Below are 26,176 nucleotides of genomic sequence, written 5' to 3'. Positions count from 1 at the left end.
GCCAAAAAAGGACCAGCTGCCATCATGTTAGTGATTCTCTCGTTAACACAGGTGAGAGTGTTGACGAGGACAAGGCTGGAGATCACTCTATCATGCTGATTGAGTTAGAATAACAGACTGGAAGCGTTAAAAGGAGGGTGGTGCTTGAAATCATTGTTCTTCCTCTGTTAACCATGGTTACCTGCAAGGAAACACGTGCCGTCATCATTGCTTTGCACAAAAAGGGCTTCACAGGCAAGGATATTGCTTCTAGTAAGATTGCACCTAAATCAACCATTTATCGGATCATCAAGAACTTCAAGGAGAGAGGTTCAATTGTTGTGAAGAAGGCATCAGGGCGCCCAAGAAAGTCCAGCAAGCGCCAGGACCGTCTCCTAAAGTTGATTCAGCTGCAGGATCGGGGCACCACCAGTGCAGAGCTTGCTCAGGAATGGCAGCAGGCAGGTGTGAGTGCATCTGCACGCACAGTGAGGTGAAGACTTTTGGAGGATGGCCTGATGTCAAGAAGGGCAGCAAAGAAGCCACTTCTCTCCAGGAAAAACATCAGGGACAGACTGATATTCTGCAAAGGGTACAGGGATTGGACTGCTGAGGACTGGGGTAAAGTCAATTTCTCTGATGAATCCCCTTTCTGATTGTTTGAGGCATCCGGAAAACACCTTGTCCAGATAAGACAAGGTGAGCGTTACCATCAATCCTGTGTCATGCCAACAGTAAAGCATCCTGAGACCATTCATGTGTGGGGTTGCTTCTCAGCCAAGGGAATTACATTTTTACATTTCACTCATTTAGCAGACGCTCTTATCCAGAGCGACTTACATCTTTCTTTTTTTTTTCATACTGGCCCCCCATGGGAATCGAACCCAAAACCCTGGCGTTGCAAACGCCATGCTCTACCAACTGAGCTACATCCCTGCCGGCCATTCCCTCCCCTACCCTGGACGACGCTGGGCCAATTGTGTGCCGCCGCATGGGTCTCCCGGTCGCGGCCGGCTATGACAGAGCCTGGACTCGAACCAGGATCTCTAGTGGCACAGCTAGCACTGCGATGCAGCGCCTTAGACCACTGCGCCACTCGCACTCGGGAGGCGGAATAGAATGGGCTCCCTCACATTAATAAAGAATGGTACCAACACATCCTCTGAGAGCAACTTCTCCCAACCATCCAAGCACAGTTTGGTGACGACCAATGTCTTTTCCAGCATGATGGAGCACCTTGCCATAAGGCAAAAGTGATAACTAAGTGGCTCGGGGAACAAAACATCGAAATGTTGGGTCCATGGCCAGGAAACTCCCCAGACCTTAATCCCATTGAGAACTTGTGGTCGATCCTCAAGAGGCAGGTGGACAAACAAAAACCCACAAATTCTGACAAACTCCAAGCATTGATCATGCAAGAATGGGCTGCCATCAACCAGGATGTGGCCCAGAAGTTAATTGACAGCATGCCAGGGCGGATTGCAGAGGTCTTGAAAAAGAAGGGTCAACACTGCAAATACTGACTCTTTGCATAAACTTAATGTAATTGTCAATAAAAGCCTTTGACACTTATGGAATGCTTGTAATTATACTTCAGTATACCATAGTAACATCTGACAAAAATATCTACAAACACTAAAGCAGCAAACTTTGTGAAGACCAATACTTGTGTCATTCTCAAAACTTTTGACCACGACTGTACATATAATAACTTTAAACAATATAAATAACTTAAATATAAAACAATTACAAACAAACTAAAATACTGGAACCAGGAGTGATTGAGTTTGCGTTGACGCTTTCACGCCATTAGAATACATAGAGGTTGTTAAAGATGAAAATACCCCACAGGAAGCCAGGTCCTCTCGGTTCCTGAACAATTTCCAGTTGCCCACTGATGATGTCACTCAACACCAGTGAGAGTGATGCTTCTCTCTGATGGAAGGAGAACCAGTGAGTTACTTCCTGGTAGGTTCAAGTCAGCTGTCTCTCTGTGAGTCTGGGGTCATGGTGAACGGGAGCTGGTCTCAGCTGAAGGACTCTTTGTTGAACTCAAAAGTGGTTGCTGAGTAGTGGTCTGAGTTACACAGTCTGTGCAGAGTCCTGGAGATGCCTTTAGGCCCACAGCAGAACACCCACACCCACTGATTGAGGAAAGCACACACAACACAGATGCAACATCAACACAACATGATTTTCTTTAACATTAATTATCCCAAAAATGATCTAATCAGAAGATTTCTTTAAACATTTTACTCACTGCTTTATTGGTCTTCCCTATCTCCTCAAAGAGCAACCTCCACCTCGGTCGGCCAATCAGCAGCCGGGAACTCAGAGGGCGGTACCTCTCCTCAGAGATGTTCTGGACAGGAAACAAAACAGAACAATTCTAATGATCTTCATAGTGTGATTACAGCTCCAGGTAGAAGTGACCCTTTACCACATATCTAGGATCAGATTACCCTAGCCCCAGATCTAGGATCAGATTACCCTAGCCCCATATTTAGGATCAGATTACCCTAGCCAAAAATCTAGGATCAGATTACCCTAGCCCCAAAATCTAGGATCAAATTACCCTAGGCCCAGATTTAGGATCAAATTACCCTAGCCCCAAAATCTAGGACCAGATTACCCTAGCCCCAAAATCTAGGATCAGATTACCCTAGCCCCAAAATCTAGGATCAGATTACCCTAGCCCCAAACCAAGGGGTTTTAGGTGGGTGAAAACATGTCTGACCCTGCATCAGGGGTTAGGGGAAACGTGTACCTACTGTATGAGTCTTACAGGAAAAATATTATCAACTCTACAACATGAACTGGTTTGCATGATATTAAATGGCTGGACAAGTCCACTTCATGTCTGCCTCTGAACTGCTTTTGATCTGGTGGACTCACTAAACACACATGCTTTGTTTGTAAAGTATGTCTGAGTGTTGGAGTGTGCCACTAGTTATCCATTAAAAAATAATGCCGTCTGGTTTGCTTAGTATTTACTTTTACTTCTGAAACTTAAGTATATTTTAGCAATTACATTTACTTTTGATACTTAAGTATATTTAAAACCAAATACTTTTATACTTTTACTCAAGTAGTATTTTACTGGGTGACTTTCACTTTAGTCATTTTCTATTAAGGTATCTTTACTTTAACTCAATTGGGAACTTTTTCCACCTCTACTCTGAACCGTGAGCCCTGAACAAGATCAAATAAAATATGTATGATTCCCTTTCCACACCGTGTCTGCTAGCTGGAGGCAGAGTGAAATTAAAAAGGACTGCAGTAATACAACACCTTCTGAAAGACTCTGTGAAAGCACTGCTTTGTGTAGAAGGAAGGTTTAACGGCCAGAGGGGCTGAATAAAGAAAATAGTCCACTACACAGTGCACACACACACAAATGATACACACACACACACACACACACACAAATGATGTACACCACACACACACACACACACACACAAATGATACACACACACACACACACACACACACATACTAAAAGGCACTGCATGGTGAATCTGACATCTGCATTGGCCGTGCAGCATTTACGGTGATAGGGCCTCTGCAGAAGGCAGGGCATTCATACATCTTGCGCTTTGGGGAGCAGCGCAGAGCTGTTGTGAAGGAAGTTGTCAAGGAAGTGAGTTTGTGTTTATACAGGACCTCCCGCCCTCACCTACAGTCAACCAATCATGTCAATTGGGAGATATACAGAGCCCTCCGTATTGCTACAAAATTCGAGAGGCGCACGGCGATGCGGTATGGAGCTTGATTTGGCCTCTACATCCTCCGGAGGCTCCGCAATTGCGTCTCACCCTCCATACGAAGCCACCGACCACATTTTCAGATCAAGCATAAATTGGCTTTATCACCCACAACACAACCCCAGTGGAGTGTATTCAAGGATGCCAAGGGAAGCCAGGCTTCCCCAAAAAATTGACACAAAAATCTATAAATAAACATTAAATAATGTATCTTTCGTCCTCTGTGTTTCATAATTTTCCTTCAATTCACAAGAGGATGAATGTATCTCTCCGGAGAAAGCATCATAGCGAGTGAAACAGCGGCCCTCTGTCTCTGTATGTACAGTGGGGAAAAAAAGTATTTAGTCAGCCACCAATTGTGCAAGTTCTCCTACTTAAAAAGATGAGAGAGGCCTGTAATTTTCATCATAGGTACACGTCAACTATGACAGACAAATTGAGAAAAAAAATCCAGAAAATCACATTGTAGGATTTTTTATTAATTTATTTGCAAATTATGGTGGAAAATAAGTATTTGGTCACCTACAAACAAGCAAGATTTCTGGCTCTCACAGACCTGTAACGTTTTCTTTAAGAGGCTCCTCTGTCCTCCACTCGTTACCTGTATTAATGGCACCTGTTTGAACTTGTTATCAGTATAAAAGACACCTGTCCACAACCTCAAACAGTCACACTCCAAACTCCACTATGGCCAAGACCAAAGAGCTGTCAAAGGACACCAGAAACAAAATTGTAGACCTGCACCAGGCTTGGACTACTGAATCTGCAATAGGTAAGCAGCTTGGTTTGAAGAAATCAACTGTGGGAGCAATTATTAGGAAATGGAAGACATACAAGACCACTGATAATCTCCCTCGATCTGGGGCTCCACGCAAGATCTCACCCCGTGGGGTCAAAATGATCACAAGAACGGTGACCAAAAATCCCAGAACCACACGGGGGGACCTAGTGAATGACCTGCAGAGAGCTGGGACCAAAGTAACAAAGCCTACCATCAGTAACACACTACGCCGCCAGGGACTCAAATCCTGCAGTGCAAGACGTGTCCCCCTGCTTAAGCCAGTACATGTCCAGGCCCGTCTGAAGTTTGCTAGAGTGCATTTGGATGATCCAGAAGAGGATTGGGAGACTGTCATATGGTCAGATGAAACCAAAATATAACTTTATGGTAAAAACTCAACTCGTCGTGTTTGGAGGACAAAGAATGCTGAGTTGCATCCAAAGAACACCATACCTACTGTGAAGCATGGGGGGTGGAAACATCATGCTTTGGGGCTGTTTTTCTGCAAAGGGACCAGGACGACTGATCAGTGTAAAGGAAAGAATGAATGGGGCCATGTATCGTGAGATTTTGAGTGAAAACCTCCCTTCCATCAGCAAGGGCATTGAAAATGAAACGTGGCTAGGTCTTTCAGCATGACAATGATCCCAAAACACCGCCCGGTCAACGAAGGAGTGGCTTCGTAAGAAGCATTTCAAGGTCCTGGAGTGGCCTAGCCAGTCTCCAGATCTCAACCCCATAGAAAATCTTTGGAGGGGAGTTGAAAGTCCGTGTTGCCCAGCGACAGCCCCAAATCATCACTGCTCTAGAGGAGATCTGCATGGAGGAATGGGCCAAAATACCAGCAACAGTGTGTGAAAACCTTGTGAAGACTTACAGAAAACGTTTGACCTGTGTCATTGCCAACAAAGGGTATATAACAAAGTATTGAGAAACTTTTGTTATTGACCAAATACTTATTTTCCACCATAATCTGCAAATAAATTCATAAAAAATCCTACAATGTGATTTTCTGGATTTTTTCCCCTCATTTTGTCTGTCATAGTTGACGTGTACCTATGATGAAAATTACAGGCCTCTCTCATATTTTTAAGTGGGAGAACTTGCACAATTGGTGCCTGACTAAATACTTTTTTTCCCCACTGTATAGCCCATCTATCTGATGCTGTCTGGTCAAAAAGAGCAATTCCTGTTTTCTTTTGCGACTTGCGGTAACTCACTGTGGTTCTAAACCAATAGTTGTTTAGTAGTCCGAAAATGTCGGAAACATCAACTTGCTTGGCCATGCTGTAGGTCATGTAACGGTTTGTTACATGCAAAATGTTTCTTAACTTCACCCGGACAGATGTTGCTCTCCAGTTTTGTGATGAAACGAAGGTGTGGTTGAATTTCCCCGGTGATTTTACTCACGCACCCCTACTGCACAACCCTGACATCTAAGACAGGAAGTGTCAGTTCACTTGCTCTCTCTCTTTTCAAAATCTATCCCTTTGTACAATCCTTTCAGCTCCGCCAGAGAAAATGGCATTGAGGGAAAGAAAGATTGAACGGAACACAGTTAAAGAGAGGGAGAGATCGGAAAGAGAGTGTTCTCCGGCAGTGCTGTAGAACGGAGAAATAGAAAGATTGAAATAAGACATTCCACCTCCATGAAGGTAGCAGTGAACTATGGTTACAGTGAAGGTTTACATGCTTCACTCTCTCTCTCTCTCTCTCTATCCATATATTTTTTTTCTCTTCACCAATCTGTGGTGTACCCTGCCTTCTACTGGCTGGCTGGCTGGCTGGCTGGCTGAATGGATGGAGTGAGTGACAACTGACGGTGTGTTTGAGTGTCCCACCTGAAATCCATCTGTCTGGCTGACAAAGAGCTGCAGATTCAGATAATCAGGTATGTTTTCCTGTTTACAGCTAGAGAGAGAGAGAGAGGGGGGGGGGGGCCTTCTCTGCCATCAAAAGGAACATAAAATTTGACATACCAATTAGGATCTGGCTAAAAACACTTGAATCAGTTATAGAACCCATTGCCCTTTATGGTTGTGAGGTCTGGGGTCCGCTCACCAACCAAGAATTCACAAATTGGTACAAACACCAAATTGAGACTCTGCATGCAGAATTCTGCAAAAACATCCTCCGTGTACAACGTAAAACACCAAATAATGCATGCAGAGCAGAATCAGGCCAAAAGCCGCTAATTATCAAAATCCAGAAAAGAGCCGTTAAATTCTATAACCACTTAAAAGGAAGCGATTCCCAAACCTTCCATAACAAAGCCATCACCTACAGAGAGATGAACTTGGAGAAGAGTCCCCTAAGTAAGCTGGTCCTGGGGCTCTGTTCACAAACACAAACAGACCCCACAGAGCCCCAGGACAACAACAACAACAACACAATTAGACCCAACCAAATCATGAGAAAACAAAAAGAGAATTACTTGACACATTGGAAAGAATTAACAAAAAAACAGAGCAAACTAGAACGCTATTTGGCCCTAAACAGAGAGTACACAGTGGCAGAATACCTGACCAATGTGACTGACCCAAACTTAAGGAAAGCTTTGACTAGGCAGACCTGGCTCTCAAGAGAAGACAGGCTATGTGCACACTGCCCACAAAATGAGGTGGAAACTGAGCTGCACTTCCTAACCTCCTGCCAAATGTATGACCATATTAGAGACACATATTTCCCTCAGATTACAGCGATCCACAAAGAATTCAAAAACAAACCCAATTTTGATAAACTCCCTTATCTACTGGGTGAAAATCCACAGTGTGCCATCACAGCTGCAAGATTTGTGACCTGTTGCCACAAGAAAAGGGCAACCAGTGAAGAACAAACACCATTGTAAATACAACCCATATTTATGTTGATTTATTTTCCCATTTGTACTTTAACTATTTGCACATTGTTACAACACTGTATATATACATAATATGACATTTGAAATGTCCTTATTCTTTTGAAACTTCTGAGTGTAATGTTTACTGTTAATATTTATTGTTTATTTCACTTTTGTTTACTATCTACTTCACTTGCTTTGGCAATGTTAACATACATTTCCCATGCCAATAAAGCCCTTAAATTGAATTGAATTGAAATTGAAATTGAAATTGAAATTGAATTGAATTGAGAAGGAGAGAGGGAGATAGAGAGAGGGTGAGAGAGGGTGAGAGAGGAGAGAGAGAGAGGGTCGAGGTGAGAGAGGAGAGAGAGAGGAGAGAGAGGGTGAGAGTAGGAGGGTGAGAGAGGGAAAGAGAGAGAGAGAGAGAGAGAGAGAGAGAGAGAGAGAGAGAGAGAGAGAGAGAGAGAGAGAGAGAGAGAGAGAGAGAGAGAGAGAGAGAGAGAGAGAGAGAGAGAGAGAGAGAGAGAGAGAGAGAGAGAGAGAGAGAGAGAGAGAGAGAGAGAGAGAGAGAGAGAGAGAGAGAGACAGAGAGAGAGAGAGAGAGAGAGAGAGAGAGAGAGAGAGAGAGAGAGAGAGAGAGAGAGAGAGAGAGAGAGAGGAGAGAGAGAGAGAGAGAGAGAGAGAGAGAGAGAGAGAGAGAGAGAGAGAGAGAGAGAGAGAGAGGAGAGGAGATTATATGAACATGCCTGACAGGCAGATCAAGTCAAATCAAATCAAACTGTCTTTGTCACATGCGCCGAATACAACAGGTGTAGACCTTACTGTAGGGGATGTCAATGTAAATTAATCTGATACAGTGGGGTCTGAAATTATTTACACCCTTGATAAAGATGAGCAATAATGACTGTATAAAATAAATAATTCAAATACTGAGCTATATTGTATGCAAAAACAAATGGGAAATTGTATTATTTTATACTAATACAATTGCTCAGAGAAAGAGATTTAGTTTAGCAAGTAAAACCTTTTTTTCTCAAAAAGGTAGGGGTCAAAATTATAGACACCCCTAAAGATTCTAATAAATAAAGTAGTCAAACGTTTAGTATTTGGTCCCATATTCTCAGCATGCAATGACTACATCAAGCTTGTGACTCTACAAACTTGTCGGATGAATTTACAGTTCGTTTTGGTTGTGTTTCAGATTATTTTGTTCCCAATAGAAATTAATGGTAAACAACATAGTGTCATTTTGGAGTCACTTTTATTGTAAATAAGATTAGAATATGTTTCTAAATACTTCTACATTAATGTGGATGCTACCATGTTTACGTATAATCCTGAATTAATCGTGAATAATGATGAGTGAGAAAGTTATAGAGGGTCGAAGATCATACCCCCAAGGCATGTTAACCTTCCCTGTTATTGGTAGTGGTGAGAGGTTAGCCTTGGGGGTATGATCTTTGACTTTGTCCCTCTGTAACTTCTCACTCATCATTATTAATGATTCATTCAGGATTATCCACAATCTTGGTAGCATCCACATTAATGTAGAAGGGTTTAGAAACATATTCTATTCTTTTTTTATATATAAGTGACTCCAAAATGACACAATACATTATTCACCATACATTTCTATTGGGCACAAAATTATCTGAAACACGACCAAAATGAACTGCAAATGCATCCAACAAGTTCGTAGAGTCACAAGCTTGATGTAATCATTGCGTGCTGAGAATATGGGACCAAATACTTTACTTTACTGACTTTATTGTCCCCGTGGGGGAAATGTTGCGGTATCATGTACTTGTTTAAAATGGTGTTTAAGAAAAAGGACAAGAACAATGCAGTAGACAACAAAGTCACAAAATACTAAACAATTGACTTCTTTATTTATAAGAATCTTTAGGGATGTCAATCATTTTTACGCCTACCTTTTTGAGAGAAAAAAATATTACTTTCTCTGAGCAATTGTATTTGTATAAAATAATGCAATTGAAAAAATTTTTTTTGCATACAATATAACTCAGTAACACTTTATTTGGATAGTCCATCTGTAGATGCTCTACAGACTATTAGTAACGTTTCAACTAACTATCTACTAACCCTAACCCTGGCTCTAACCCTAACCTTAATCCTTATCCTAACCCTAACCTTAATCCTTATCCTAAGCCTAAATTTAACCCTTACTCTTACCCTTACCCTTACCCTAACCCTAACCCTAACCCTAACCTTAGCAAGCAGTTGCTTATCAACAGATAGTTTGTTGACAGTATGACCATCTGAAGAGCATTTACAGATGGAAAATCCGGACTATCCAAATAAAGGTCATTATTACTAATCTTTATCAAGAGTGTCCATAATTTCGGACCCCACTGTTCATCAACAGACACTGAGTCACTAGATGGTGCTGTAACCCCAGATATCAGCCCCTCCACTACAGGCCTATAGAGGGCGCTCTGTCCCTGCTCTGGGAGAGCGCCAGCAGGTTTTTAAACAGTACACACACAGCACACAAGGAAAAAGAAGGACCCCAGCCCTCGGGCCTCAGGGCAGCAGGTGCCATACAGCCTCTCTACCCCAGCCCTCGGGCCTCAGGGCAGTAGGTGCCATACAGCCTCTCTACCCCAGCCCTCGGGCCTCAGGGCAGCAGGTGCCATACAGCCTCTCTATCCCAGCCCTCGGGCCTCAGGGCAGTAGGTGCCATACAGCCTCTCTACCCCAGCCCTCGGGCCTCAGGGCAGCAGGTGCCATACAGCCTCTCTACCCCAGCCCTCGGGCCTCAGGGCAGCAGGTGCCATACAGCCTCTCTATCCCAGCCCTCGGGCCTCAGGGCAGTAGGTGCCATACAGCCTCTCTACCCCAGCCCTCGGGCCTCAGGGCAGCAGGTGCCATACAGCCTCTCTACCCCAGCCCTCGGGCCTCAGGGCAGCAGGTGCCATACAGCCTCTCTACCCCAGCCCTCGGGCCTCAGGGCAGCTGTGCCATACAGCCTCTCTACCCCAGCCCTCGGGCCTCAGGGCAGCAGGTGCCATACAGCCTCTCTACCCCAGCCCTCGGGCCTCAGGGCAGCAGGTGCCATACAGCCTCTCTACCCCAGCCCTCGGGCCTCAGGGCAGCAGGTGCCATACAGCCTCTCTACCCCAGCCCTCGGGCCTCAGGGCAGCAGGTGCCATACAGCCTCTCTACCCCAGCCCTCGGGCCTCAGGGCAGCAGGTGCCATACAGCCTCTCTACCCCAGCCCTCGGGCCTCAGGGCAGCAGGTGCCATACAGCCTCTCTACCCCAGCCCTCGGGCCTCAGGGCAGCAGGTGCCATACAGCCTCTCTACCCCAGCCCTCGGGCCTCAGGGCAGCAGGTGCCATACAGCCTCTCTATCCCAGCCCTCGGGCCTCAGGGCAGTAGGTGCCATACAGCCTCTCTACCCCAGCCCTCGGGCCTCAGGGCAGCAGGTGCCATACAGCCTCTCTACCCCAGCCCTCGGGCCTCAGGGCAGCAGGTGCCATACAGCCTCTCTACCCCAGCCCTCGGGCCTCAGGGCAGCAGGTGCCATACAGCCTCTCTACCCCAGCCCTTGGGCCTCAGGGCAGCAGGTGCCATACAGCCTTTCCACCCCAGCCCTCGGGCCTCAGGGCAGCAGGTGCCATACAGCCTCTCCACCCCAGCCCTCGGGCCTCAGGGCAGCAGGTGCCATACAGCCTCTCCACCCCAGCCCTCGGGCCTCAGGGCAGCAGGTGCCATACAGCCTTTCCACCCCAGCCCTCGGGCCTCAGGGCAGCAGGTGCCATACAGCCTCTCTACCCCAGCCCTCGGGCCTCAGGGCAGCAGGTGCCATACAGCCTCTCTACCCCAGCCCACGGGCCTCAGGGCAGCAGGTGCCATACAGCCTTTCCACCCCAGCCCTCGGGCCTCAGGGCAGCAGGTGCCATACAGCCTTTCCACCCCAGCCCTCGGGCCTCAGGGCAGCAGGTGCCATACAGCCTCTCCACCCCAGCCCTCGGGCCTCAGGGCAGCAGGTGCCATACAGCCTCTCCACCCCAGCCCTCGGGCCTCAGGGCAGCAGGTGCCATACAGCCTCTCCACCCCAGCCCTCGGGCCTCAGGGCAGCAGGTGCCATACAGCCTCTCCACCCCAGCCCTCGGGCCTCAGGGCAGCAGGTGCCATACAGCCTCTCTACCCCAGCCCTCGGGCCTCAGGGCAGCAGGTGCCATACAGCCTCTCCACCCCAGCCCTCGGGCCTCAGGGCAGCAGGTGCCATACAGCCTTTCCACCCCTAGCCGAGTCCCCAACAACCGGATGTTCTGGTTTTCAGGGGAAATGGAAATGTGACTCGACTTCCACTTTTGGGTGTTAACTCCTCCTCCACATTTACTGGATTGGTTGAACAGTGCAGAAGAGAACCTCCCCCGACAGTTTCTTCTTCTTCTTCCCGTCAAGACCAGTGTGTAGGGGATCTAGTTTCAGGCCTTTCTTTTACGCCTGCTACGTTAGGTTACTCCACCTCTGACCCTGATGTTTAGCCCTGGCCTCTGGCCTGACCTTTAACCCTGACTTTTGACTCCTAGTCCCCAGGCTGACCTTGTGATGTCAGGCACACAGCAGCTCAGCGAACCAGTAGAAGGACTGCAGCTCCCTGCACACCCACACAAAGTATAGCCTCCTCAGACGGAAATGCCTCCAGCCATCCCTGAGACAGACCACACACACACACACACACACACACACACACACATACATACACACACAGAAACTACAGTGTGAGAATTTGGGCACTAAGCCCATGTCAAAACATTCACACCAATGGAAAACCAACAACCAACCATCTCTTGTCAGACAGCCACTCTCAGAACACAGGCGAATGGCGTGACTCCGATCCCACCCGCCACACACAGGCTGACCTCGTGGTTGAACACCTCCTGTGACGGACTGCTGAACGGACCATCCATGTACAGCTTACACACACAGTGGGAGGGACAACAATAGTGAGACAGTAACAAATTGCACACCCACTCACACTCACACATACACTCACAGACACATAAGACATTAAGACAAGTGGTTTTTGTACACTGAACAAAAATATAAACGCAACATGTAAAGTGTTGGTCCCATGTTTCCTGAGCTGAAATAAAAGATCCCAGAAATGTTCCATACTTCACAAAAAGCTTATTTCTCTCAAATGTTGTGCACACATGTGTTTACATCCCTGTTAGTGAGCATTTCTCCTTTGCCAAGATAATCCATCCACCTGACAGGTGTGGCATATCAAGAAGCTGATTAAACAGCATGATCATTACACAGGTGCACCTTGTGCTGGGGACAATAAAAGGCCACTCTAGAATGTGCCGTTTTGTCACACAACACAATGCCACAGATGTCTCAAGTTTTGAGGGAGCGTGCAATTGGCATGCTGACTGCAGGAATGTCCACCATAGCTGTTGTCAGAGAATTGTATGTGAATTTCCCTTCCATAAGCCACCACCAATGTCGTTTTAGAGAATTTGGCAGTACGTCCACCCGGCTTCCCAACATTAAACCACGTGTATAATTGTGTGGGCGAGCGGTTTGCTGATATTGACGTTGTGAACAGAGTGCCCCATGGTGGCGGTGGATTTATGGTATGGGCAGGCATAAGCTACGGACAACAAACACAATTGCATTTTATCGATGGCAATTTGAATAAACAGAGATACCGTGACGAGATCCTGAGGCCCATTGTCGTGCCATTCATCCGCTGCCATCACCTCATGTTTCAGCGTGATAATGCACAGCCCCATGTCGCAAGGATCTGTACACAATTCCTGGAAGCTGAAAATGTCCCAGTTCTTCCATGGCATACTCACCAGACATGTCACCCATTGAGCATGTTTGGGCTGCTCTGGATCGACGTGTACGACAGAGTGTTCCAGTCCAACCAATATCCAGCAACTTCGCACAGCCATTGAAGAGGAGTGGGACAACATTCCAAAGGCCACAATCAACAGCCTGATCTAGAAGGAGATGTGTTGTGCTGCATGAGGCAAATGGTGGTCACACCAGATACTGACTGGTTTTCTGATCCCACGCCCCTACCTTTTTTTAAAGGTATCTGTGACCAACAGATGCCTATCTGTATTCCCAGACTTGAAATCCAATGGACTGATTTCCTTATATGAACTGTAACTCAGTAAAATCGTTGAAATCGTTGTATGTTGCGTTTATATTTTTGTTCAGTGTAAGTCACAGGAGACGTGTGAACAATAAGAACTCTGTTGCCATGACGACAGCTAATCACAGAGCTGAACTCTGTGTTCATCTAAATCATTGTGGTGGTCTCCACTCTCAGAACCTCATTTATAGTGAATGAATCGTAAACTAGAACACACATACACACATATACACACGCAAACACACATGCACTAGGGCTCCCAATGACTTCCTTTGAGGTCAGGCACATATAAGCAAAACAAACAGGCAACATCCTGCAGGTCAGTCCCACAGCCAGAGAGAAGAAGAACAGCAGAAATAGCAAGAGCACACTTCCCCCTCCATCTCTAGAGAGCAGGAATACACTTCCCCCTCCATCTCTAGAGAGCAGGAGCACACTTCCCCCTCCTTCATCTCTAGAGAGAAGGAACACACTTCCCCCTCCTTCATCGCTACCTCTCCCCCTACGCTCTCCCTCTCCCTTGCTCATCCTCTCTCTCTCCATCCCTCTGTAGGTGAAGAATGCAATGCGTGTTATAATAATGTTCTCGGAGCCTGCTGATTACTGCAACCCAGGAGTTCAGGTGCTGTACATAGAATTTCAATGAGTAGAATAGACATCCTATTTAAAACAACAAAGATATCTGTGAACTGAGAAACTATGTCCACTCTACTATTTGTGATTCTATGTGCAGCCATACCCCGACGGGTGGAACCTTCCAGGCGGAGGGGCACAGAGGGGGAATGTCCTCAACCTGAATGGGGCAGGAGACCCCCTCTCACCAGGGTACCGTGCTAAAGGTGTGTGTTGGTGTGTGTGTGTGTTGGTGTGTTGGTGTGTGTGTTCTTATAGAGACATAGATGTTTCTGTGATAAAGGTGGAGTATAAACATCCTCTCCCTCTCCTCCAGAATACACTTACAGGTACAGCCTGGGGGAGGGGGTGGGGCTTCCTAAGATTCCAGTGCATCCTATTGGTTATCATGATGCCATCCACTAAAGTGAGTATTCTGATGACAACCAATCAGAGCTCACACAGAGAGCTAACTTCCTGTATGATGTCACCCTTGGCAGGAATATGGGAGGAGACATCCCACCCAATAACAGGAATGTGTCCTATCGGATTGAACCGGAATTCACTGACAGCCTCAGTACACAGTAAGATGCCATACACCTGGCTCTCTCTCTCTCCCTCCCTACCCCCTCTCAAACCTCTCTCCCTGAAGCTCCTTCTCCCTTAGCCCTCTTTCTCCATCAACCTTCTCCAATCTTTATTTTTCCTTCTTCCCCTTCTCTCTCTCTCTCTCTCTCTCTCTCTCTCCCTCTCCCTCTCCCTCTTTCTCTCTCTCTCTCTCTCTCTCTCTCTCTCTCTCTCTCTCTCTCTCTCTCTCTCTCTCTCTCTCTCTCTCTCTCTCTCTCTCTCTCTCTCTCTCTCTCTCTCTCTCTCTCTCTCTCTCTCTCTCCTCCTCCTCATTTCCCCCACTCTCATCCCCCTCTCCTCCACCTCTCTCTAATTCTCTGGAGTGTTGCCCAGAGCAGTAGAATGGAGGCTCCTTGTGTGTCCCTGTGAGAGAGAGAGAGATAGACCCACACACACATACATTTTCACACAACGAGTGGGGCTGATGTAGCCTGCTCCCAGATCTGTTTGTGCTTTGGCCTACTCCACTGTCATTATCAAGCATGACAATTCCATGAGGAGTTGGCAAAAGAGCAGGAACAGACTAGCATCAAGGCTAGGGTCGAGGGAGAGGGGGCTCTTTGTTCCCATCTACAACAGTGGAGGAGAATTGGCGTTCCTAAAACAACAACAACAACAACAACAACATGGAAAAGATAGAGTGTCTGTCTCTGTCTCCTCTCTGTGGTTCTCAGGAAGGTGCGTGTGAACATCCAGACTAACAACCAGGTGACGCGGATATACAACGTCATCGGGAGGATACGAGGGGCCGTGGAGCCAGTTACCACTTCCCACAACCTCTAAATGTTCTAGTCACCTGTTGACCTGGTTTACGGAAACATTGTGTGAGCGTTTGGCCCACAGCCTGTGTAGCCAGGGGACATGACGTTGGTAGACAATAGCTCAGAGCTGGCTGTGGCCCAGTAACTGTATGGTGCTTCCTCTCCACAACTCAACACCAAAATCTATCATCACTGTTTCATTTGAAATACCACAATACTTGATTCATAACAGAGTAAGGAGCAGAGCAGATGGTGATTGTGATCCCTCTCCCCCCTCCTCTCTCCGTTGTTGGCAGACCGCTATGTGATCCTGGGGGGCCAGCGGGGTGCCTGGGTGTTCGGGGGGATCGACCCAGTAACAGGAGCTGCCGTGGTGCACGAGAGTGTGAGGAGCGCCACGAAACTGCTCATTAAAGGTGTGTGTGTGTGTGGGGAGATCAGATTAACACACACATGCATTTAAACGCACACACACACACACACCACTATGTACTGAGATGAGTCTTTATGACTACAGTTGCATCATAAAAACTCTAAACAGCAGATACTAATCTGCATGCAAAACTCTGTAAGGATGACTGTTCCCATATTGTAGCAGTCTGGAGTAGTTCTCTAGAATGTTCTATCAGGTCTGTTTCCTCATTATGTTTTCACCGAGAAGTGGTGTATACTATAGTTTAGTGGTATAATGCATTTGGTCCAGTGTGTGTTTTCTCTGGCAATCACACAGTGTTGGAAAAAGTACCCTATTGTCATACTTGAGTAAAAGAAAAGATACCTTTAATAGAAAATTACTCTAGTAAAAGTGAAAGTCACCCAGTAAAATACTACTTGAGTAAAAGTCTAAAAGTATTTGGTTTTAAATATACTTAAGTATCAAAAGTAAATGTAATTGCTCAAATATACTTAAGTATTGAAAGTAAAAGTAAAATTATAAATCATTTCAAATTCCCTGTATTAAACAAACCAGACGGCACCATTTTTTAATTTTTTTTATTCACGGATAGCCAGGGTCACACTCCAACACTCAGACATAATTTACAAATGAAGCATGTGTTTAGTGAGTCCACCGGATTAGAGGCAGTAGGGATGACCAGGGATGTTCTCTTGATAAGTGCGTGAATTGGACCATTTTCCTGTCCTGGTAAGCATTAAAATGTAACAAGTACTTTTGGGTGTCAGGGTATGGAGTAAAAAGTACATTATTTTCTTTAGGAATGTAGCGGAGTAAAAGTAAAAGTTGTCAAAAATATAAATAGTAAAGTAAAGTACAGATACCCCAAAAACTACTTAAGTAGTACTTTAAAGTATTTTTACTTAAGTACTTTACACCACTGTTCCTTTGTGTGTTGCAGGTATGTACACATTGAGGATAGACTGCACCCCCTCTCTCCACACCTTGGTGTATGACATCACCAAACAGGTAAACTTGAATCTACTGTTTATTTCAGGATTACACTGTGACTTTTTGAATGGTTTTCAATGGGCAAAAACGTAGTGCAATGGTTTTCAGCACAACAACTTAATAAAAGGCATCTGGCAGAAGTAAATTCATCCACAAACACAAATGTAATTTTATATATATCTTAAATGACCATGTTTTCGCGAATGTGATGATGTAATCGTGAAGTCCATTCAAAAGATTAGGGCAGTAAAGCAGAAGAGGCGGTTACTTTCACAGACCGACATAGTTCCAGACTAACACCAATATACAGTATGTCTAAATAGACAGAATGAAGCATATTGTGTTTGTACAACTATAGTCACACTGAACACCACGATGGGTATTGCTGCCACCTACAGGCTCAGAGTGGTCATAGCAAGTCTCTAACCGCAATACACGACCTCACACCTGCCGTGCATGCCAGTGCAGAAAACATTAGTTTATTCCACTCTCCATCTCTCTCTGTGTAGGTGTCCAGTCCAGAGGAGGGAGAGTCTCTGTATGAGAGCTGGCACAAGCGGGACATCTTTCCAGTTGGACAGATGACCGCGATGCACCCAGGTCAGACCCATCACCAACCACCATATCCTTATTATCATCCAGGTCAGACCCATCACCAACCACCATATCCTTATTATCATCCAGGTCAGACCCATCACAGACTTATTATCATCCAGGTCAGACCCATCACAGACTTATTATCATCCAGGTCAGACCCAGCACAGACTTATTATCATCCAGGTCAGACCCATCACAGACTTATTATCATCCAGGTCAGACCCAGCACAGACTTATTATCATCCAGGTCAGACCCATCACAGACTTATTATCATCCAGGTCAGACCCATCACCAACCACCATATCCTTATTATCATCCAGGTCAGACCCATCACAGACTTATTATCATCCAGGTCAGACCCAGCACAGACTTATTATCATCCAGGTCAGACCCATCACCAACCACCATATACTTATCATCACATTGATTTTATTTACATTTTAGATTTTAGTCATTTAGCAGACACTTTTATCCAGAGCGACTTATCTCTCTCTCTCTGTAGGATCAATAACCTGGGTTCAGGCAGTGACTTTGAGGCGTGTTTCATCCAACTGGGCATTGCAGCAGGCAGGGCCCGATACACCAAGAGCAGGGTTAGGGGGACATTGCTCTGGGGGCGGACGGGGAACCTGGAGACACCAGCACATTGCAGATGTCCTTTCGATGCTATACAACAGTCCACCACCACCAAAATGGGGGTCATCATTTGATGCAGGAATAACCATGAATGTTTTTTCATGCAAACAAACCTGTGTTTGTATTCTGCTTTGTAGAAGACAAGAGCGATACAGCCCAGTGTATCACAGTGTGTATGAGACCTTTGGTTCTACGACCCTTCCTTCCAGAACCGTAGCTCAGGTCAGGTACATTTTACATTTTAGCAGACGCTCTTATCCAGAGCGACTTACAGGAGCAATTAGGGTTAAGTGCCTTGCTCAAGGGCACATACGACAGATTTTTCATCTAGTCGGCTCGGGGATTAGAACCAGCGACCTTTCAGTTACTGGCACAACGCTCTTAACCACTAAGCTACCTGCCGCCCCAGGTACGTATGGTCAATGACCAGCTAATGTACCTGGTGAGAGCCTTCGTGGACCCGCTAGGTTTACTTGGCCAACAATTCTACAGGTAAGCCCCACATACAGTACGCTCTCATTCAGTGCTGTGTATGTTTTCATAATCAGTTCATAATCATATTATTGCATTTTTTGTCTCAGGCTCTGTTGTAGCCGGCCGTGACCGGGAGACCCATGGGGCGGCGCACAATTGGCCCAGCGTCGTCCAGGGTAGGGGAGGGAATGGCAGGCAGGGATGTTGGTAGAGCATGGCGTTTGCAACGCCAGGGTTGTGGATTCGATTCCCGCGGGGGGCCAGTATGAAATGAAATAATAAAAAAATTAAAATAATGTATGCACTCACTAACTGTAAGTCGCTCTGGATAAGAGCGACTGCTAAATGACTAAAATGTAAATGTAAATGTATATTTTTTCACCCTATTCCCTCTCTTCAGGCATGTGATCTTTGCTCCCAGCAGTCATAATAAATATGCTGGCGAGTCCTTCCCTTGCATCTATGATACACTGTTTGACATCAAGCATGCAGCCAATCCCAAATAGGCGTGGGAGGAAGTGAGGCAGCAGATCGCTGCGTTTACCGTCCACGCTGCCACCATGACACTCACACCCCCTGCCTAACACACACACACACCACACACACACACACACAAAGCCCCTGAGAAAGCCCCACCAGCCCTGCCTTCCACTCCGTGCTGTGTCTGAGCCAGTAGTCTGAAGCCACATCATCTCCCACCGCTGGACATACTGTGTGCTTTTAGTAAAACTGCCTGATTTAGGAAATAAAAATAATTTTTAATAAAGTTTGTGAGCTTTATCCCTCTGGTATAAAGATAGCCCATATTGAACACTGTAATTACAATGTAGGTACAGAGTTTTACTAAGTTTGTGTGATTTTTGTTTTCACACAAAACAAGGCAAATAAGACTAACTCCAGAAAGCAAAGAGTGAAACTAAATCACAGATCTCAGAAGTGCTGTAAAACAATTAAAAGCCAAAACAAAGACTGTTAAAGCACAACCATGATGAATGGGACGGTAAGATAACTTTATTTGACAGGTTATATTTGCTGGAAGGCAACTGATATCAATAAATGGCACAAATAGTCTCAAATGCACTTGACAAACAACAGGAGGACTGATCTGTGTGTGTGTCTGTGGAATAAATGAAAAGGTGTCAAACACATCACATATATGGAAACCATTCCAGCCATTACAATGAGCCCGTCCTCCTATAACTCCTCCCACCAGCCTCCTCTGGTGTGTGTGTGTGTGTGTGCTCGAGAACTGTTGACATTCTGACTCGCTGTACCTAATTGCTCATTAGCTACAGCTACAGATCCTGATGAGGGTTGCTATGGTGATAGCTGCCTGCATCTCTTCTCAGTTGAGAAGATAGGGGAGGTAGTAGAAATATAGGGGAGGTGCCTTCAGACAGTGTTTCAGTGCAGTGAAGTTTAGCCTCTGGATTCTGAATAGAATGTAATTGTCTTGGAACATTTGGTGTCACTAGCGCCCAGTGAAATTCTACAAATAAATACAGAAAGTCCAGGCTATGTACTTTATACATACTGCTCTCAGCCCATCATCAACAGGGTACAGGTTCATTAAAACATATGTACCGTGTGCTATATTTCATTCTCTCTGTCTAGTTCTATGCATCCCCCTTTCTGTTCCCTGCCCCCAGTGGGCGTTTCTGTGGGAGAGGGCAGGTCCAGACGGGCCCAGGTGGTTGGCTCCTCCTTCCCCATGGAGATCTCCATCTTAGAAGACATCATGTTCACCACGCTGCTACTCACATCTATCACCTAGGAGACATGAGAGGGAGATGAATTATATGACTACCACAGAGATCCTATTAAATTACTTAGTGACTTAATAAGATAGTACTTAGCTCTAATTGTTACTTTTATGATGACTTCTGCCTATCCATACTGCCAGAATGAACAGCTCATCATCATCATCTTCTTCACTCACCCCCCATAAGTTGATCTTCTGCTCAAACTCCTTCTCTCCCTCAAAGACCACACGAATGTTCACCTAGAACACAATACAGATATACTAACTACTCACACAAAATGCAAGCATTTTCTAATATCTGTTTGCCTGTGTGTGGTGTGTACCGTGGTGCCGTTGGCCTCTGCATAGCTGAGCTCTGGTAGAGAGTTCTTGGCATAGATCGAGATGATGACCTGGCTGCCAGTCTGGTGCCAATCAAACCTACACGGTACCACCTTCATCCCCTGGAGGGGGGAGAGAGACAGAGAGAGAGAGAGAGAGACAGAGAGAGATAAAGAGAGAGAGAGAGAGAGAGAGAGAGAGAGAGCGAGAGAGAGAGAGAGAGAGAGATAGAGACAGAGAGAGATAAAGAGAGAGAGAGAGAGAGAAAGAGAGAGAGAGAGACAGAGAGAGAGAGAGAGAGAAAGAGAGAGAGAGAGAGAGAGAGAGACAGAGAGCGAGAGAGAGACAGAGACAGAGAGAGAGGGGGGAGAGAGAGAAATAAAGAAAGAGAGAGAGCGATGGAGTAAGGGGGAGAGAGATGGAGTGAGAGAGAGAGAAATGGAGTAAGGGGGGAGATATATGGAGTGAGAGAGAGAGAGATGGAGTAAGGGGGGGGGAGAGAGATGGCATGAGAGAGAGAGATGGCCATCGGCACTTCTAATTGTGTGAACCTGAGGCTGTCTGAGTCAGTGCCTGAGCTAAACACTGAAGGGGTCCTGACCTTGTCTGGTTTCCTCCAGAGGTGACTTCCTGTGGTGCAGCCCTCCTGGGCCAGGAAACAGTTAAAGTCAGACGTCTTCCTCCTACAGCAGCTCCAGAACTTCATCCTGACAGACAGGGGACAGCACAGAACAGAGGCCAACAGTCATTGATCCAAATAAACTAGACAGGAGGAGGACATATTGGCATCTGAATCTCAAGTGTTTTTGCGTCTCACCCCTCGTGGAAGTTGGGGACTCCAGGGTGGTGATTACACTTCTCCTTGTTACTCCCTGGACCAGAGAAAGACTGCAAGGGAGAGAAACCAGGACACACACCATAAACACAATACATCACACTAAATCACACACACACTGCTATTCATCTCATCACTCTACCACTGAGCTACTCTCTGAACCCTGACTGGTAGCCTCCTGATAATTTATACACACATTGAGAAATGATGAGAATCTGAACTAGAGGACTACAGTAGTACTCTACCTTGGAGCAGCCTCCATTCTTACAGGATGTGCCGATCTTCACCTCCTCCCCCTCTTCCTCTAGACAGAGAGAGAGAGAGAAAGCCTGTGAGCCACCCACCTCTCAATCCTATCAGAGCCAGGTTAAAGGTCCATTATGACAGCAGCATACCTGTGTTGCCAGGCTGGCTGCTCTCTGCCAGCTGGAGTTTCTCCAGAGCATGCCTTAGAGAGGAGGACACCTTCTGCTGAAGTCTGACCAGGGGCTCATCACCACTGAAACACACACACACCCACCATCACTAAGGATTAACACAAACGTGCGTGTGTACGTACAGTGCATTCGGAAAGTATTCAGACCCCATGACTTTTTCCACATTTTGTTACGTTACAGCCTTATTTTTCCTCATCAATCTACACACAATACCTCATAATGACAAAGCAAAAACTGGTTTTTAGAAATGTTTGGGTATGACGAGTCTTCTTGGGTATGACGCTACAAGCTTGGCACACCTGTATTTGGGGAGTTTCTCCCATTCTTCTCTGCAGATCCTCTCAAGCTCTGTCAGGTTGGATGGAAGGCGTCACTGCACAGCTATTTTCAGGTCTCTACAGAGATGTTCGATCCGGTTCAAGTCCGGGCTCTGGCTGGGCCACTCAAGGACATTCAGAGACTTGTCCCGTAGCCACTCCTGCATTGTCTTGTCTGTGTGCTTAGGGTCGTTGTCCTGTTGGAAGGTGAACCTTTGCCCCAGTCTGAGGTCCTGAGCGCTCTGGAGCAGGTTTTCAACAAGGATCTCTCTGTACTTTTCTCCGTTCAGCTTTCCCTTGATCCTGACTAGTCTCCCAGTCCCTGCCGCTGAAAAACATCCCCACAGCATGATGCTGCCACCACCATGCTTCACCGTAAGGATGGTGCCAGGTTTCCTCCAGACGTGACGCATGGCATTCAGGCCAAAGAGTTCAATCTTGGTTTCATCAGACCAGAGAATCTTGTTTCTCATGGTCTGAGAGTCTTTAGGTGCCTTTTTGCAAAATCCAAGCGGGCTGTCATGTGCCTTTTACTGAGGAGTGTCTTCCGTCTGGCCACTACCATCTGGCCACTCTACCATAAAGGCCAGAATGGTGGAGTGCTGCAGAGATGGTTGTCCTTCTGGAAGGTTCTCCCATCTCCACAGAGGAACTCTGGAGCTCTGTCAGAGTGACCATTGGGTTTTTGGTCACCTCCCTGACCAAGGCCCTTCTCCCCCGATTGCTCAGTTTGGCCGGGGAGCCAGCTCTAGGAAGAATCTTGGTGGTTCCAAACTTATTCCATTTAAGAATGATGGAGGCCATTGTGTTCTTGGGGACAGGATGCACCTGAGCTCAATTTCGAGTCTCATAACAAAGGGTCTGAATACTTACACTACCGTTCCAAAGTTTGGGGTCACTTAGAAATGTCCTTGTTTTTAAAAGAAAAGCAATTTTTTTGTCCATTAAAATAACATCAACTTGATCAGAAATACAGTGTGGACATTGTTAATGTTGTAAATGGCTATTGTAGCTGGAAACGGCTGATTTTTTATGGAATATCTACATAGGCGTACAGAGGCCCATTATCAGCAACCATCAGTCCTGTGTTCCAATGGCAAGTTTATCATTTTAAAAGGCTAACTGATCATTAGAAAACCCTTTTGCAATTATGTTAGCACAGCTGAAAACTGTTGTGCTGATTTAAAAAAGCAAAAAAGAGTTGCAAAGAAAAAGCCATATCTCTGACTGCCCATCTTAATCTTTTTTTTTTTCTTGGCCAGTCTGAGATATGGCTTTTTCTTTGCAACTCTGCCTAGAAGGTCAGCATCCCAGAGTCGCCTCTTCACTGTTGACTATGAGACTGGTGTTTTGCGGGTACTATTTAAAGAAGCTGCCAGTTGAGGACCTGGGAGGTGTCTGTTTCTCAAACTAGACACTAATGTATTTGTCCTCTTGCTCAGTTGTGCACCGGGGCCTCCCACTCCTCTTTCTATTCTGGTTAGAGCCAGTTTGCGCAGTTCTGTGAAGGGAGTAGTACACAGCGTTGTACGAGATCTTCTGTTTCTTGGCAATTTCTCGCATGGAATAGCCTTAATTTCTCAGAACAAGAATATACTGACGAGTTTCAGAAGAAAGTTATTTGTTTCTGGCCATTTTGAGCCTTTGATCGAACCCACAATTGCTGATGCTCCAGATACTCAACTAGTCTCAAGAAAGCCAGTTTTATTGCTTCTTTAAATCAGCACAACAGTTTTCAGCTGTGCTAACATAATTGCAAAAGGGTTTTCTAATGATCAATTAGCCTTTTAAAATGATAAACTTGTATTAGCAAACACAACGTGCCATTGGAACACAGGACTGATAGTTGCTGATAATGGGCCTCTGTACCCCTATGTAGATATTCCATTAAAAATCTGCTGTTTCCAGCTACAATAGACATTTACAACATGAACAATGTCTACACTGTATTTCTGATCAATTTGAGGTTATTTTAAATGGACACAATTTTTTAATTTCTTTCGAAAACAAGGACATTTCTAAGTGACCCCAAACTTTTGAACAGTAGTGTATGTAAATAAGGTATTTCTGTTTTCTATTTTTAATAAATGTGCAAAAATTTTGAAAAACCTGTTTTCGCTTTGTCATTATGAGGTATTGTGTGTAAATTGATGAGGGGAAAAAATTATTTCATACATTTTAGAATAAGGCTGTAATGTAACAAAGTTTGGAAAAAGTCAAGGGGTCTGAATACTTTCCGAATGCACTTTACGTGAGTGCATTTGTGTGTGTGCCCTGATTAATGTGTGTTACCTGGGTCTGTGTATTAGCCCCAGTGGTTTAGGAGCCTGGATAATATAGGGGTCACCACGAGGCTTTAGCTCCTCTCCCTTCTCTCTCCTCCCCTCTGAGCTTGTCACCTCCGGCCTGATCGGCTCCGCTGGCTTCTCTCTGTTATGGATACCTCTGCTGCAGCCCTGAGGAGAGAAACACCCTTCTAACTTTAGCATATCCACATTTAATCTGAACACTTCTGACTTCAGCATAGGAAACTTTAGAAGGGGGGGGGTGTACACTCACCTCTATGCTGAGGAAGTCTGAGAAGTCTGTGGTGCGTCTCGTGCAGCAGGACCAGCCCTACAGGACACAGCCAGGTCAACCACAATACGGTTTCATTACCCACAGAGTCAATAGTCTATAAAAAAAACTTTTCGACATGGTGTCCTCTTCTTCATCACCTGTCTTTTGTGTTCAGGTAAGTGGAGATGAATGAGAAGTGATTGGGAGAGGAAACCACTGTACATCTTATCCGCTCGGCTACACACTTACTATGGTTAGTGGTCGTGTCGGGGTGTGTTTGACCCTACCTTAAGAGCATCGTGAAAAACAGGCACACCAGGGTGAAAGGTACAGGCATCTGTGGAGGAGAATATTCATTCATATGATACAGCAAAATACGGGCATTCCTAATTATCTAGTTTCATATAATATATTAAAAATATATAATTTCATTGTATCACCACTTTCCTTTCAGATCAAACAAAAAAAATGTTGGTGATCCGCCCTGGTTATGTCTATGTCTCCGCGGTGTTCATGTGATACCGTAACGGGAGTGGCGCATGAAAATTCGGATAGACGGCAGTCCACAAAGGCAAACGTTTGCTGCTGTCACTGGCTAATAATAAAGAACGTGTACAATATCTAGCATTCAACTATTCCTAAACTGAGAATGCCGTGTGTAGACATTCATATTGTTATATAGCCAGTTATATTCATTATTAGCTAACGTTACACTTACCACCAGGGTTGTTGTCTGGGTCAAATCGTTGTCCGCAACCTTTGTTGTAGCACAGCAAAGACATGATGAACGAACAAAGATAACTCGTCGGATTATTAAAATATACTATATTAAATTAGGATGTAAAGCTGGCAGATGTTTAATACAATATTTTGATCTATATTATGCAGTTGATCTGCGTGCCTGACCATGTGTTTCCTCCTGTGCTCTCACCAGGCTCGCACACACACGTTTGCCCCACACAGTTCCGGGAAATGCCGGTGGGGTTCGGGAACTTTCGTTAACCAGCCATCCAGTGTTGTTTGCAGGCAGATATGAAGAGACGAAGCAAGAGGGATAACTGCGCTCAAAATCAGTCTTCTCCAGCAGGTGGCGGTTTTTTTTCGCTCACAAAGCGAGGAGTTTTTGTATGGAGGTAAATGTGTGTCGAATTTTGTTAACAAAAAATGTAAAGGCTTATTTGATCGAATAGATGTTTCGTAAGGATTAGGATGTTACGCATCAGTTGTCAGAGCACCTTACCGATCACTGCACCTGTACACAGCCCATCTGAAATTAGCCCACCCAACTACCTCATCCCCATATTGTTATTTATTTTGCT

The 26,176-nt window shown here is 45.5% G+C and overlaps 2 protein-coding genes across 2 annotated transcripts; both read right to left on the bottom strand.

Moving 5' to 3' along the window:
- Window positions 1-1,922: 1,922 nt before the first annotated feature.
- LOC121568137 (NADPH oxidase 4) lies at window positions 1,923-8,774 on the bottom strand. Its single transcript, XM_041878719.1, has 4 exons — window positions 8,764-8,774; window positions 6,369-6,438; window positions 2,240-2,341; window positions 1,923-2,123 (listed from the first exon to the last, which is right to left on the bottom strand). Exons 1-4 carry the CDS (start codon window positions 8,772-8,774, stop codon window positions 2,007-2,009), a joined length of 300 nt encoding a protein of 99 aa, XP_041734653.1. The 3' UTR covers window positions 1,923-2,006.
- A 10,841-nt stretch (window positions 8,775-19,615) lies between these two features.
- Window positions 19,616-25,804, bottom strand: LOC121567812 (cysteine and histidine-rich domain-containing protein 1). The gene is made up of 11 exons (XM_041878111.2): window positions 25,576-25,804; window positions 25,145-25,194; window positions 24,858-24,914; window positions 24,591-24,754; window positions 21,940-22,043; window positions 21,790-21,848; window positions 21,527-21,597; window positions 21,311-21,416; window positions 20,712-20,831; window positions 20,566-20,628; window positions 19,616-20,396 (listed from the first exon to the last, which is right to left on the bottom strand). The coding sequence occupies exons 1-11, from the start codon at window positions 25,637-25,639 to the stop codon at window positions 20,217-20,219; spliced, it is 1,038 nt and encodes a 345-aa protein (XP_041734045.1). The 5' UTR covers window positions 25,640-25,804; the 3' UTR covers window positions 19,616-20,216.
- Between the last annotated feature and the right edge of the window lie 372 nt (window positions 25,805-26,176).

This window comes from Coregonus clupeaformis, chromosome 6 (assembly GCF_020615455.1).
Source record: "Coregonus clupeaformis isolate EN_2021a chromosome 6, ASM2061545v1, whole genome shotgun sequence".
Classification (NCBI taxonomy): domain Eukaryota; kingdom Metazoa; phylum Chordata; class Actinopteri; order Salmoniformes; family Salmonidae; genus Coregonus; species Coregonus clupeaformis.
The sequence above is the reverse complement of the archived record's forward strand: the minus strand, read 5'-3'. Positions and strand labels throughout refer to the sequence as shown.

What these genes read in the sequence shown, in the direction of transcription:
- LOC121568137 (XM_041878719.1), bottom strand. An exon ending in GCCAGACAGATGGATTTCAG is followed by an intron (nt 2,342 to 6,368) that starts GTGGGACACTCA and finishes TTTCCTGTCCAG; the next exon opens with AACATCTCTGAGGAGAGGTA. An exon ending in TAGGGAAGACCAATAAAGCA is followed by an intron (nt 2,124 to 2,239) that starts GTGAGTAAAATG and finishes TTCCTCAATCAG; the next exon opens with TGGGTGTGGGTGTTCTGCTG.
- LOC121567812 (XM_041878111.2), bottom strand. Translation starts at nt 25,639, where the DNA reads ATGTCTTTGCTGTGCTACAACAAAGGTTGCGGACAACGATTTGACCCA. An exon ending in GTCCCCAACTTCCACGAGGG is followed by an intron (nt 21,417 to 21,526) that starts GTGAGACGCAAA and finishes CCTGTCTGTCAG; the next exon opens with GATGAAGTTCTGGAGCTGCT. An exon ending in AGAAGATCAACTTATGGGGG is followed by an intron (nt 20,397 to 20,565) that starts GTGAGTGAAGAA and finishes CATGTCTCCTAG; the next exon opens with GTGATAGATGTGAGTAGCAG.